The following is a 13,971-nucleotide window of genomic DNA, read 5'->3' as shown; positions in this document are numbered from 1 at the left end:
TAGATGCAAGGCTTAGCCACAAACCTTCAATCTGTAAAACACACAATATCTGCAAAGCACAGTAAAGGGAAGTGCAATAAAATGAGGTATGTCTGTACTAAGAAGACTTCCTGTGTGTTCTTCATCAATCTCACTTCCCCTTTAACTTCCTAAGAGGGATTTGCTATCCTGAATATTTTTTATTCTCTTGCTTGTCTTTAAATCTTTATCACATTTGTTTTTCTAAGTAATACATTATTAGTTTCACTTATTTTGGACTTAATATAAATGGATTCATGCTGTACGTTTTCTGTGACTTGCACTTTTCATCTAATATCCAAGTGGTTGTAGTTAATTCATGTTTACTGCCACAGAATACTTCACTGGGTGACTACAGTAGAATCTAGAGTGGAGGTGCTAGGTCATAGGGTATGTGTAGGTTCAGCTTAAAGATAAACATGGTGTCAACTTGTCTTCTAAATTTACCTTCCCACTAGCAGTGTATCAGAGTTCCAGAGTTCCACATCCTTGTCGTTGGTATTCTTTTTTTTTTAAATTAATGTGATATTTATTTATTTATTTATTTGCTCTGGGTCTTAGTTGCAGCAGGCAGGCTCCATAGTTGCAGTTCGCCGGCTCCTTAGTTGCGGCACGTGGGATCCTTAGTTGTGGCATGTGAACTCTTAGTTGCAGCATGCATGTGCGATCTAGTTCCCTGACCGGGGATCGAACCCAGGCCCCCTGCATTGGGAGCTCGGAGTCTTAACAACTGCGCCACCAGGGAAGTCCCGTCATTGGTATTCTTAGACTTAAAAAATTTTGCCATCAAGCCATCATGTTGTACTCCTAAAAATATACAGCTTTTGTCAATTGTTTCTCAGTAAAACTGGAAAAAATAAAATAAAATTTTTGCCAACCTAGCAGGCAGAAAATGTTATTTTATAGTTCAATTTTGTGTTTCATTCTTACAAAAGATAAAACTTAAGAGTTGAGGTATTATATCTGATTATTTAGGGATTATGTTGATTTAGGGGTATGGATTCTCTCCCAGCGTTTCAAAAAAAAATTATCTATCCTACAAGTATTGGTTGAATGTTTTTTTATGACAAGTATTGTATCAGAGTCAAAGATGAAAGGTATTCTTTGCTTTCATGTTACTCATAGTCTATGAGGAAACATAGATCAGTAGATAGTATGTTGCATTATATATTAATAAATTGTATAAGAGCGTTATTTAAAAGATTTAAAGATGGCAGAAGGAAGCAGTGATCAAACTGGGATGGAGGAGCAAAGATCGTGTTCAGGGAAGGATTGCATTTGAACTGGGTCTTGATGATGTTCACTCAGTAGAAAAGAGAGGAAAGGGGAATCCAGGCAGAGGGAACAGTGTTAAAGTCATGGAGGTCTGATACAGCACAGGGAATCTAGTGGAACTACAAGTAGTTTGATGTAGCTAGGGCATGAAGTGCAGGAGGGAAGAGTTTGGAAGAAGACAGAAAGGCTAGATAGATCCTGGAGGGTCTTGTTCATTGTAAATGTCATGGGGAGGCCTGACCTATTCCATGCTTCATCGGAAAACACCTAAGCAAGGTAAGAGTAATGAGCAGATGAGGCAAAGCAAATACTTTCTTCTTCCTTAATGATAGGAGACATCTATTTCCTCCAAATAGGAAAAAAATTAAATGCTGTTATGATTTGTTATACTTCAGTAATTAAAGAAAATTCTATTTCTCTTTGTTTTAGCGGAGTTAGTCACAAAACTTTATGAGGCAGCTGTGAAGAAAGTTCCCAATAGTGAGGAATATCACTCTCACCTCTTCATGGCCTATGCCAGAGTGGGCGAATACAAGAAAATGCAACAGGTAACTTGATGCCCAAACCTCCTGGGCTGCAGGATTTTCTATTAATGAGGTTTAACTGCAGTGGTATGTGTGTCTGCATGTGTGTGTTTGCATATATGTATAGAAGTGAATCTATGTATTTGTGTGTGGAGATCAGCCAGTTACTTTCTGTGTGTGTTTTAAAGATGAACAATTATTCAAGTTCTTTAAATGTTTTCTTTGGGAAATGTGATTGTTCCTTTGTGGCCTGATGGTATGTTTTGTTTGGTTCTGTTAAGTTGGCTGCAGATTGTCTCACTGCATCAGATTGCTGTTATATTTTCAGAAAATGGGCAGAAATCCTAGAGCAAAAAATGAACAGACTATAGAAGGATTAACTGTAAAAGTTTACATCTATTTTGTAAATTTAACTGTTTATATAGCCTGCTAAGATTTTTAAATCCATGGGGAGAAAATCCCTATTGCTTGGGATGCTTGTTTGTTTGTTTTTTTTCTGGATGCAGCTTATCTGCCAGTTAGCACATTTTAGGTGTTCCTTGTATACATGTGAAGGAGCCTCATTTGGATACATTTGGACTAATAGGGGCATAAAACTGATATCCCAGAGAAATGAAATTTGCACTCTTAAGCTCATAAAGGGTTATGATGTCAAGCTAGACTTTTTAAAGAAATGATTTGTTTGTGGGTATAATATGTTCGGAAGGCTGAGCTTTCCTACTTGGATTTTTATTTTGTCTTGTTTACTTGAAATATCAAACTATAACAATAGACAGGTAGACCAGGGAGGGTGGAAGATACTATATTAAGATAAACCCTTTCTCTTTCAAATCAATTTTTGTATTTGCTTATATAAGTTTTTAAATTGGAAGAGTTTTTCTTGGCCCAAATATAATTCTTTGAAGAAATTTTATCATTATTTTATTTATTGTTGGAGTATTGATATGTTCTCAGGAAAAATATTCACAGATTATAATTTTTCTTTTATTGTAAAATGGGTATATATTTTTAAAATTGGCAACACTAACATATATACATATAAATCCTTAGTATCATTTTTACTTCTAGGAATATGTTTTTTGTTTTTTAATTTATTTAATTTATTTATTTTTAGCTGCGTTGGGTCTCCATTGCGGTGCACGGGCTTCTCACTGAGGTGGCTTGTCTTGTTGCGGAGCACGGGCTCGAGGCACGCGGGCTTCAGTAGTTGTGGCGCACAGGCTTAGTTGCTCCGTGGCATGTGGGATCTTCCCGGACCAGGGCTCGAACCCGTGTCCCCTGCATTGGCAGGCGGATTCTTAACCGCTGAGCCACCAGGGAAACCCCTAGGAATATGTTTTAAGTAAAGTATATTAAATGTACATTAATACAGACATAGTTAAAGAAATTATAGTTCACCTATATGGTAGAGAAAAATGCAACACCCCGCCCCCCCCAAATGGTACTGTGTGTCTTTATTTGTTGACATAGAAAGATATTCCCAATATATGTTAATTGAGAAGAGCAGGTTGTAAAATGGCCTTCTCTCACTCCCCTCCCCTCCCCCCTTCTTTATTAAGTATATGTACCGAAATGTTGCCAGGATATAGGGCTGTGGATACTTTCCATCTTAATTTCTGTTCTTTCTTTTTTTTTTTTTTTTAAAGCATGTGTTAATTTTATGATCCCACGAAATATATTTTTGAAATATATATTATACACACACTTATAAAATAACAAAAAGTACAAGTTCATGCAATAGCAATATTAAGGTAAATTTTGAAAAAGGGAAAAAAATAATCTGCCACTTGAACAGATTATATTTTTGTATGGTTTAACTTTACATGTTGCCAGAGATATATACAATTTTGCATCTTGCTTTTTGGAGACATTGCTTTGATGTGGCTTAGTAGTTATGGTTTCTTAATATGTTTTAACCATAGCTTGCTTTTGCATTATTTTAGTCTAATATATTGGAAGAATGGAGTCCTCTAGTGTTAAATGTATTAGAATGGAATGTCTGATTTTTATTCTGCCTTTGTTGCTGCTTAAGGTAGTTACAGTTCTTAGCTTATATGTATGCTTATTTTGAAAGGGGAATGTCAGTCTGGGGTAATAGGTATTTTATAAATTACATGTTATGTTTCATAAGGGCTTTTGTTTTGTTCACTGCTGAATCTTCACTTCTTATAATAGCATCTGCATGATAAACGTTTGTTAAATAAATGAGTGATTTGCATAAACTGGTGGAGGTAGGAGGGAGGGAAGCCAGGGAATCAAGATTTAAGGACTTCTGCCCCACAGATCATCTCTGGCAGGTAAATTTAAAACCATCTTGAATAAAGAGTTGCTAGTCATTCATATGGTGACTAGACTTTCCTTTTTCTGTAAGTGACATTCCTATTCTCTGAGTCACCAGTTTGCAGCCATGTTTTTCAAATTTCTCTCTGGTCAAAAGTTTTCTGTAGCAGCAGAATGCTATCACCTATAAAACAGTAGGGTGTGGGCATGAAATTTCTCTTTTATGTTAAAAGTTCATGTTAATTTAATATTCTATTCCTTTTTATTTCTGTGTGTCATTATAAAAATGTTTTCTTTCCCCAAGTTATCAAATAAAATTGGTTTTCTAACACTTTCCATTTCATTTCTCCAGTTTGGTGTTAAGAGCAGGGACCTCAAGCCATTCTAGACTCTCCTTCTCATCCTCTATGTCCATTTTGTCTCCAAATCATCTTGATTCTACCTCCACAGTGTCTTTGAGGTCTCTCTCTCTCTCCTTTTTTTTTTTTTTTTTTTTTGGGCACTGGGCTTTCGGGATCTTAGTTCCTGGATCAGGGATTGAACCCATGCCCTCAGCAGTGGGAGCTCGGAGTCCTAATCACTGGACTGCCAGGGAATTCCCTGAGGTCTCTTTTTCTATTTGATCTACCTCATCCTGGTTTAGTTCTTCATTGTCTCACCTCTTCTTTCTCCCTATTTTCTTTCTTCACAGTACTGCTAAAATACTCTCCCTAGAAGAGTATAGATTTATACATATCACTTGCTTACTCTGTATAGACTCCTTTTGGAATGCCTTATAACAAAGGTACCTCTGTCTACCTTTTAGCCCTTTTCCCTTCTCTTACTCTTAATTTTTTGTTTCAGCTAGATGTCCTACTTGTTCTTGTCAACATATGTCTTTTCTTTCTTTAATGTTTTTGTTTAATTACTCATTTTGCTCCTACTTCGAATTGATTCACTCACTTATCCATTCACCCCAAATAATTGTATTATTTGTATATGTATTCTTACCCCCATCTTTGCCTATAGACATTCTGTTTCACCTTCAAGGTCCATCTGAAAGACTGCTACTTTGGAGAATGCTCTTACCTACTTTTCCTTAAAAAAAGAAAAAGAAAGGAATAAACAAACTTACTAACCTTGCCTTCCTTGGAAACACCCTAGTGTGATGTTTTTGTATAAGGTTTTTTTGTTTTTGTTTTTGTTTTCTTTTTTTTCTTTGGCTGTGCCGCTTTGCTTGTGGGATATTATTAGTTCCCTGACCAGGGATCGAAACCGGCCCCCGGCGGTGGAAGTGCCGAGTCCTAACCACTGGACCGCCAGGGAATTCCCTGTATAGGATGTTTATTTTTATTGCCAAGAATATTTTAGTCGTTTGAATATTTGTCTTATCTCTTTCCCTCGCTTTTAAGTGCCTTGGGGATCGGGACTCAATCTTTGTATCCTTGGCAGGAATAGACATTTCCTTCCACTTAATAGGGGCTCCATGTATTTTTTTCAAGTGGATTGAAGATAGGCAAAAGATTAAAAAATAAAATAGTAACTGTGATAATTAGCTGACAGAGTTCTTAGCATTGATTACTAGTTGGCAATTATGGACATATTCTCAGTTTTACATGAATAGATCTACTTTGCTCCTTTGTGCCATGTTCCTACTTCTAAGTATTTGCATATTATACATTTCACAATGAGAGGGTTCAGTTCTAATTAATGGTATACTGAAAGAACCTGAATATTTTCCTAACCTAAGAATTATTTTTTGAATTATGTCAGAGTAATTTTGTCTGATTTTGAAGTTTAAATACACTGTCTGGATTTCTTTGTTTTACTATAACTGATTAGTGCAATGGCTTCAGTAAAGTTTATTGATATACATTCATAACCCAACTTTTGTTTTTGCTTGGTAGTCTACCAGAACTATATTGGATTGCAGTATTCTCTAGGAACACTGGGCTTCAGTTTGAGAAAATCTGATTCAAAAGGTGAAATATCATTCTTGATGTTGTAAAAATTCACCTTTGGGATTACCTCTATTGTTATCCTATAGAGAACATCCATCAAGTTACTAGGCACTTACAGTAACCAGAATATGTAAACATGTTGCTATTTTCCTGGGAAACTTCTTGCCACATGTCTAGGTCATTAATTACCCTCTGTATGATGTTTTCTAAATTAAGTATTTATGGCTCTCTGTCTTTCAGGCTGGCATGGCTCTATATAAGATTGTACCCAAAAACCCTTACTACTTTTGGTCTGTGATGAGCTTAATAATGCAAGTGAGTATGGCATTCAGAATGGGATTGAGATTTGTTTTTATTTTTGTATATAGTAATTGTCCTTAATGTGTCCTCTGAACATCTTGGGTAATGTGTTGCAGCATGTGTCAAATAGGGATGTGACATATTGTCAGTCGATTTTTTTGAGTTGAGGAGTTTTAGTATTCTTTTTGAGTTGATATATTGGTTTATTTATGTGTAGCACAGAGTGTATTTCCCCTGAATCTTAGATCCATTACTGGGTTACTTGATCAAGTATGAGCCTCGAAATGTTTGATATTTTAACTTGAGGTTTATCTTTAAGGCACTATTGTTGGTTGTTGAACAGATCATTGAACTGGGTGACCTTGTTTCATCACTTCTGCTTTCTGAGCCTCAGTCTGCTCTTTTGCAGAATGGAGATGCTCATCTCCCAGAGCAGCTATAAGTACCAAAATAAAATACTGTGTATGAGAGGATGGAGAGGAAGGAGTTAAAATGTAACAGTTAAGAACAGAGAGGCTCTGGGTTCAGACAGGTCTGCTTTCAAACATTGGCTTCACCAGGTCTCTTGAGCTGTTGGGGAATCTTTTAACCTTAGTTTAGCTATAAAATAAGCATAATAGCTACCCTGAAAGGTTGTTTTCAGGGGGTAAATGAGCTCTGAGCAGAATCTTTGGCAATGTTAAAATGATTAATATCATGCTAAGGTAACTGTAGCTAATAGTAAGCCATACTATAAATAGAAGGAATTGGCATTTCCCTTCTAATATGTGAAGGTCTCAAGAAGACATCTCAAAGGTTTTTGACTCTTCAAATACCTGGTACCCTTTATATATACTAAATAGTATAAACATATCCCCTCTTAACATATTTCTAGAAAAAAATGTATGAATGGCCTAATATTTAAAAGTTAGGTCATATTGTGGAAACATGTATTTCAAGAATGCATAAGATAAGAATCTTTAGTAAAGAAATCTTCTATAAAGCAAACCACTCTCTAATGTATCTTCTTGGCAAGTTCAAATTAGGTCTGATATTTGACATAGTGGGTTGATAATTATGTGCCAGAGTCACAATAATGGTCTGCATGGTAATAATATAAATAGTGCAAACATTTATCTTTTCTCCTTTAGTCTATATCAGCGCAGGATGAAAACCTCTCAAAAACGATGTTTCTGCCCCTTGCTGAGAGAATGGTAGAAAAAATGGTAAAAGAGGACAAGATAGAAGCAGAGGCTGAAGTGAGTAATTTAAGCCCCACTTTGTATTTGCATGTTTTTGATGTTGTTATAATATTACGAACTGTTGCTTTATTCCATTTAGAGAACTGGGTCCTCACTCTTGCCTTTTGTGTAAATGTGAAGCTTTGGAACTCCCTAGCCTAGGTATAATGAGTGGAGGAGCTGTTTCTAGCATGTTTCCAGAACGTACTCTCTGCTGAGATATAGACAGGAGAGATACTATGATCTGATTCTCACTGTTAATTTCATCTTATTTGAAGACATAGTGTTCTTTTCTGTTAGATAGCTTTTTAAAAACATACAAATGACTTATCTTTTTATTATTGAAAAGTTTCAATGGTTGCACTTCTTGTTTGTTTTTTCTGTAAGGTTGAACTTTATTATATGATCCTAGAACGTTTGGGAAAGTACCAGGAAGCCTTGGATGTCATCAGAGGAAAATTAGGAGGTAAGTTTTAGAGTTTCCTTAAAGTTTTTTTTGTTTTGTTTTCCTATTTAAACATGACAAATTTTATTGTGGAAAATTTCTTCCACGTACAGAAACAAAGATATAAAGACTTTAAAAAATCACTTGCGATCATTTTAGATTCTTTCAGGTTTTTCTGTATTTATTTTTAAAAAATAATTTTTAGTTGAAAATAATTCATGGGGACTTCCCTGGTGGTGCAGTGGTTAAGACTTCGCGTTTACGATGCAGGAGGCCTGGGTTTGATCCCTCTTCAGAGAACTAGATCCTGCATGCCACAATTAAGATCCCTCATGCTGCAGCTAAAGATCCCGCATGCTACAATGAAGATCCCACATGCGGCAACGAAGATCCCGTGTGCCGCATCTAAGACCCGGCATAGCCGAATGAATGAATGAATGAATGAAAATAATTCATGGATTCAGAAAATTCAAGGAGTATGATTTTACCCCAGATCTCCAACCCTCTGCCCTCTACATCCTTCTCCAGTTACCTGTTCTGTATATCCTTCTAAAGTAGTATCTTTCCCCTCCCCCTTCCCTTTTTTTTGTTTTTGGGGTCCTAAGTTTTATTCAAGAACTCATACAAAATATTCCAGATAATTGAGTTTTGTTTTGTTTTGGTTTTTTTTTGATGTGGACCATTATTTTTAAAGTCTTTTTTGAATTTGTTACAACATTGCTTCTGCTTTATGTTTTGGTTTTTTGGCCATGAGGCATGTGGGATCTTAGTTACCTGACCTGGGATCAAACCTGCACCCCCTGCATTGGAAGGTGAAGTCTTAACCACTGGACCGCCAGGGAGGTCCCCAGATAATTGAGTTTTAATCCTCATCTTCCTCCTCTTCTTCATCTTTTTTTTTTTTTTTAAATAAATTTATTTATTTATTTATTTTTGGCTGCTTTGGGTCCTCATTGCTGCACGCGTGCTTTCTCTAGTTGCAGTGAGCTGGGGCTACTCTTCGTTGCAGTGTGTGGGCTTCTCATTGCGGTGGCTTCTCTTGTTGTGGAGCATGGGCTCTAGGCGTGCGGGCTTCAGTAGTTGTGGCACGTGGGCTTCAGTAGTTGTTGCTCGCGGGCTGTAGAGTGCAGGCTCAGTAGTTGTGGTGCACGGGCTTAGTTGCTCCGCAGCATGTGGGATCTTCCCGGACCAGGGCTCAAACCCATGTCCCCTGCATTGTCAGGCGGATTCTTAACCACTGCGCCACCAGGGAAGCCCCTCTTCTTCACCTTGAGTAGTCTGAAAGTAATGCAGTTCATAACTTTCTTTGCTGTTAGCAACTTCGCGTAACCAATCACATAAGTTATTCTTCTTCAAATATTTTTTGGTGAGATATTTCAAATACCTTTTGGAAAAAGCCACCTCAGAAGTTACAGTAATCTTGCTTTTGCTTCTTTCGTTTGTTACAACACCTCCACCAAGATTCCCAGATTTTCCATTCACTTTGATTCTCTCCTGAAGAAACTGCTCAAAATTGGCAGCATCCACGATTCTATCTTCTACAGGATGGGTACAGTCAAGAGTAAACTTCAGGACCTGCTTCTTTTTTTTGCCCCGCTTCGCCACAAACTTTTTCCCGGGTGCCATGGTGGCAGCGGAGGCAGAAAGGGGCCCCCTACTTTTTTAAACCACAATTGAGAACATACTGTACCTTGACTCTAAGAGTAATCTTACTCAGCACAATGTTCTTATTAAATATTTTTTTTCTTTAAAATTTTTAAATGTTTATTCTGTCTGTCCTATGAAGGCATTTGAGTTTGTGACCTTTGCTCTGCATACTCTTAGACCCATTGTTTTTTTACCTGAACAGTGTGTCTTAGAGATATACCTCACTCTCTTTAATGGCTGCCCAATGTTCCATAGTATATACGTAGACAGTTTACTACATAGCTCATCCTTGAGGGGTATTTAGGCTATTTGCAAGGAACATCTTTGCTATAAACCAAATTGCCCTCTAAGAGGCTACAGTGTGCATTTCCACCAGCTGTATTTGCTATTAGATTGTGAGAGGGCCTGTTTCTTTGCATATTTACCCACCTATATTATCAAAATGTTAGATCAAACTTTTAAAAAAATATTTATTTATTTATTTATTTGGCTGGGCCGTGTCTTTGTTGCCATATGCTGGATCTTCCTTGCCGCATGCGGGATCTTTAGTTGTGGCATGTGAACTCTTAGTTGCGTCACGTGGGATCTAGTTTCCTGACCAGGGATCGAACCCGGGCCCCTTGCATTGGGAGCGTGGAGTCTTAGCCACTGGCCCACTAGGGAAGTCCCATATCAAACCTTTTATGTTTTTCAATGAGATAGGTAAAACATACCTTACTGTTTTTATTTAGTTATGAGGGAGGATAATTATTTCTTCATTTGTTTAAAAGCCATTAATATTTTCTTTTTCTTTGAGCTGCTTTTTCTTATCCTTTTCCTATTTCTAAAAATTTGGTTAATCTGCTTATTGATTTGCAAGAGTACTTTACATGTTAAAGAAGTTAGCTCTTTTCCATTGTTGTGAAAATACTTCCTCCTTTGTTGTTGGAAAACTGATTTGTATGAACTTCATAGATAGCGTTAACTATTCCCTTATTTTTGGACACTTATGAGATTTTGGTTCCTAAATATTTACACATCTTTGATTTCCTTAGGAGAAGTTCGTGGGAATGCAGTTATCGTTTTGACAACCCTGGTTTTTTAATCGTGCCTTTATGGTTATTGGGAGTAACTAACTGTAGATGAGTAGCCTCAGAACTCTCATTAGGTCCAGCCATTAAAAAGACTTTGTTTTTTACAAGTATGTATATCCTTTACTAGACTTTGTGCTATCACAAAACTGTAATAGTAACTGAGTTAACTACTTTAATTATATAAAATGTAGGAAGAGTTTTGTTTTTATTTTTATTTTTAATGTTACTTTCTAACTTCAGCCTCCTTGCAGGTGGGTACAAGTCAACTTTCTGTTTTTATTCAGTTAGGTTGTAGTTGTATGGATAGTTACAATTTAGATTCTCTATAGAAAATTCATAGTGTAATTGTTGGCATCCTTAATCTGCTAAACCATTCTAAAAGGACAGGGCATATGTAATTTGTTCAGAAATATAGTCCTAGTTTTTTTGTTCCCAGCTGTTGGAAGAGTTTGATTCATCTCTGTTCTTTTTTTATCTTCCTCATAACATCTCCCCTTTCTCATCTCATTCCAGTCCAAGCTTATTCAATGTTTTGGAAGTGTATGGATGGTCTGTCTATGGTCTAAATATATCAGGTCTAAATATACCAGTCCTTAGATGCTGTTGGGATTTTATGTGTATCCCGCATACTAGATCCTCAACTCAAGACATTCTGGATCCTTGTATTTTACAGAAGAAAAGGATTAAAAAGTTTAGTATCAGAAATATACGATTTTTCTTTTCAGGAAAGTAATCTTTAGTGAGATAGTAGTTTGTACCTAATAGTGGTCCCATTTTCTAAGAGAGTGAATAAGAAAATGTGACAGTTTCCTTCTTGTATATGGATTTTGTTCTGGTTTCTGAGCAGAAATGAAACCAGCTTACCAACTTTTATAACTTTTAATTGTAGAGAAGTTAACAAGTGAGATTCAGAGTCGGGAAAATAAATGCATGGCTATGTACAAGAAGCTGAGCAGGTGGCCAGAGTGCAATGCCCTTTCTCGGCGCCTCTTACTGAAAAAGTAAGTAGATGCTTCTTTTTGGACTATGAGACTGGAGTGGGGCTTTCAGGTCTCACCACTGATTTTTTTGGTCTATATCTTTTGAGATTTCTGGGCATAAAGTGAAATCTTTTAGTTGTGTGTTCTGGATATTTTTTTAACGTTTTTAATGAGCCTTCATCTTTCAATAAAGAGGTGTAATGGAACTTATGCCACCAGGGTGCTAAGTATTCAGAATGAATGCTGAAAAGTCATTAATTTGTCAAACTCAATATTGGTCTAAAAGAGAGAGCCTCCCCTTAGCCCCCCTAGAAAGCACTAATGTGGGGAGTTTTCTGTTAAGAATATTAGTTTTTTATTAAGGGCTGCATGAGCTTTTTTTTTTTTTTTTTTTAATTTATTTTGGCTGCGCCGGGTCTTATTTGCGGCACGCAGGATCTTTGTTGTGGCAGGCAGACTTCTTAGTTGCGGCAGGCAGACTTCTTAGTTGCGGCATGCATGCGGGATCTAGTTTCCCGACTAGGGATTGAACCAGGCCCCCTGCATTGGGAGTGCGGAGTCTTATCCACTGGGCCACCAGGGAAGTCCTGAAAATATTAGTTTTTTAGACCTGGTCATTTTATTGAAGGAAAGAGTAGTTTCTTGAAAATGTTTGACTTTGAAAATGCCTCTGGAGTTGTTGCCCTTTTAGGGCTGTAGAAGAAACCCAGAGGGAAGGTTGGGCTTCTCCTAGTAAAGACTAAAATATAACTTAGAAAATAAGTTGAATAACATGGTTCCTCAGGCAGATTTGTCACAACTTGGGTTTAATCCTGTGTGCACCATTCAATCTGATTTTAGCTCAGATGACTGGCAGTTCTATCTGACTTATTTCGATTCTGTCTTTCGACTGATTGAAGAAGCCTGGACTCCTCCTGCTGAAGGTGAACAGTAAGTTGTCTTCTTTCCTGAATTACAACACTTTTTAGTATGGTGTAGCAAAATGATTTCATTGTAAGCCTAATTGAATTCTCTTTTTCTGTCTCAATAATGTATCCCTTTCAAAGCAAGACTTTTTCCATTTTTAAATTTTAAAATAAATACGTGTTCATTGTAAAAATCTTAAATTAGTACAGAAATGTATGGTGTGGAAAGTGTTAGTTCCTAGTTTTCCTATCATCCCAGGATGATTTTTTTCTTTTTCCAGTTTTATTGAGATATAATTGACACAGAAATAACTCTTGATAACAGTTTGGTGTCTCCCAGATTTATTTGGAAAAGACAGTTTGGTGTCTTTTCTTCCAGATTTATTTATATTATGCATATACTAACATAATTATTCTTATTTAACATAAGAATGCAATTATGTTAGATGTAATGGTTTACAACTTCGTATTTCACCCCCTAAAGTGTATCTTGGGCATCTTTGCATATATGGTGCATACAGATCTGATTAATTCTTTTTAATGGCTTAAGAGAACTCCATTTTAGAAATGTACCAAATTCATTTAATCTGTCTGCTGTTGATAGATACTTGTATTGTTGCTGATTCCTGTTTTGGGGGCTATTACAGACAATAGCACAATAAATATAAATGGGCTCTTTTAAAAAAGTGAATAACAAAATAGGATTTATGATACCAATTATGAACTGAGGCTTACTTTATAATATTAAGTAAGTCATCTAATTTTTCTCAGCCTCATTTTTCTAGCAATAAAATTTACTTATGTTTTTAATTAGGTAATATTTTATATATGCAAAATTATTCATTCTTTAAGAAAGAGGTAGAGGTCGTTAGTCACTCTGCAATAATCAAATGCCAAAATTGGGAGGAATCATATGCCATGTTAACTGTCAGAATATGCTCATATTTCTCTTTTATTCTAATTTGTGTTGTTTTATAATTATCAAAGTACTTTCTGTTATTTTTCATTTGTTTCTTGAAATCAATTTGGCTTGACTTTAAGTTTTAGGATGGACAATAGAGGCACAAAATACCTTTTTCATGTGTTTATACCTAGCTCTTTAGAAGGAGAAGTACATTATTCTGCAGAAGAGGCTGTGAGATTTATAGAAGATCGGATAACAGAAGAATCTAAAAGTTCTCGCCATCTCCGAGGACCACATCTAGCTAAACTGGAGCTGATTAGACGTTTACGACGTCAAGGTTTTAATGATGAGTACAAACTGGGTAAGAAGCTGTAATGATATTTGGGAACCCTGGAGAAGATACAGGGATGCCCTCAGTACCCAAGTGCAGTATCTATTCTCTGAAGCCTACAGTGATAAA

At 36.4% G+C, this 13,971-nt stretch overlaps 2 protein-coding genes across 2 annotated transcripts in view; one reads left to right on the top strand and one right to left on the bottom strand.

Annotated features, from left to right (window-relative positions):
• Positions 1–13,971, top strand: part of NAA25 (N-alpha-acetyltransferase 25, NatB auxiliary subunit) — a 71,062-nt gene that overhangs the window by 13,847 nt on the left and 43,244 nt on the right. Inside the window, exons 4-10 of the mRNA XM_061169212.1 lie at positions 1,723–1,841; positions 6,278–6,352; positions 7,468–7,575; positions 7,945–8,023; positions 11,612–11,723; positions 12,543–12,632; positions 13,703–13,872. Coding sequence (XP_061025195.1) covers positions 1,723–1,841; positions 6,278–6,352; positions 7,468–7,575; positions 7,945–8,023; positions 11,612–11,723; positions 12,543–12,632; positions 13,703–13,872 — 753 coding nt within the window. The remainder of the gene's footprint in view (positions 1–1,722; positions 1,842–6,277; positions 6,353–7,467; positions 7,576–7,944; positions 8,024–11,611; positions 11,724–12,542; positions 12,633–13,702; positions 13,873–13,971) is intronic.
• On the bottom strand, positions 8,865–9,628 carry LOC133075647 (large ribosomal subunit protein eL22-like). The gene is made up of 2 exons (XM_061169993.1): positions 9,271–9,628; positions 8,865–8,893 (listed from the first exon to the last, which is right to left on the bottom strand). Exons 1-2 carry the CDS (start codon positions 9,626–9,628, stop codon positions 8,865–8,867), a joined length of 387 nt encoding a protein of 128 aa, XP_061025976.1.

Source organism: Eubalaena glacialis, chromosome 15 (assembly GCF_028564815.1).
Source record: "Eubalaena glacialis isolate mEubGla1 chromosome 15, mEubGla1.1.hap2.+ XY, whole genome shotgun sequence".
Taxonomy (NCBI): Eukaryota; Metazoa; Chordata; class Mammalia; order Artiodactyla; family Balaenidae; genus Eubalaena; species Eubalaena glacialis.
Note: the sequence above shows the minus strand (reverse complement) of the source record. Positions and strands in the feature narration are given on the sequence as shown.

Coding starts and splice junctions, on each gene's coding strand:
- LOC133075647 (XM_061169993.1), bottom strand. CDS start 9,628: ATGGCACCCGGGAAAAAGTTTGTGGCGAAGCGGGGCAAAAAAAAGAAG. Junction 8,894..9,270: donor TTACTTTCAGACTACTCAAG/GTGAAGAAGAGG, acceptor AAAAAAAAAAAG/ATGAAGAAGAGGAGGAAGAT.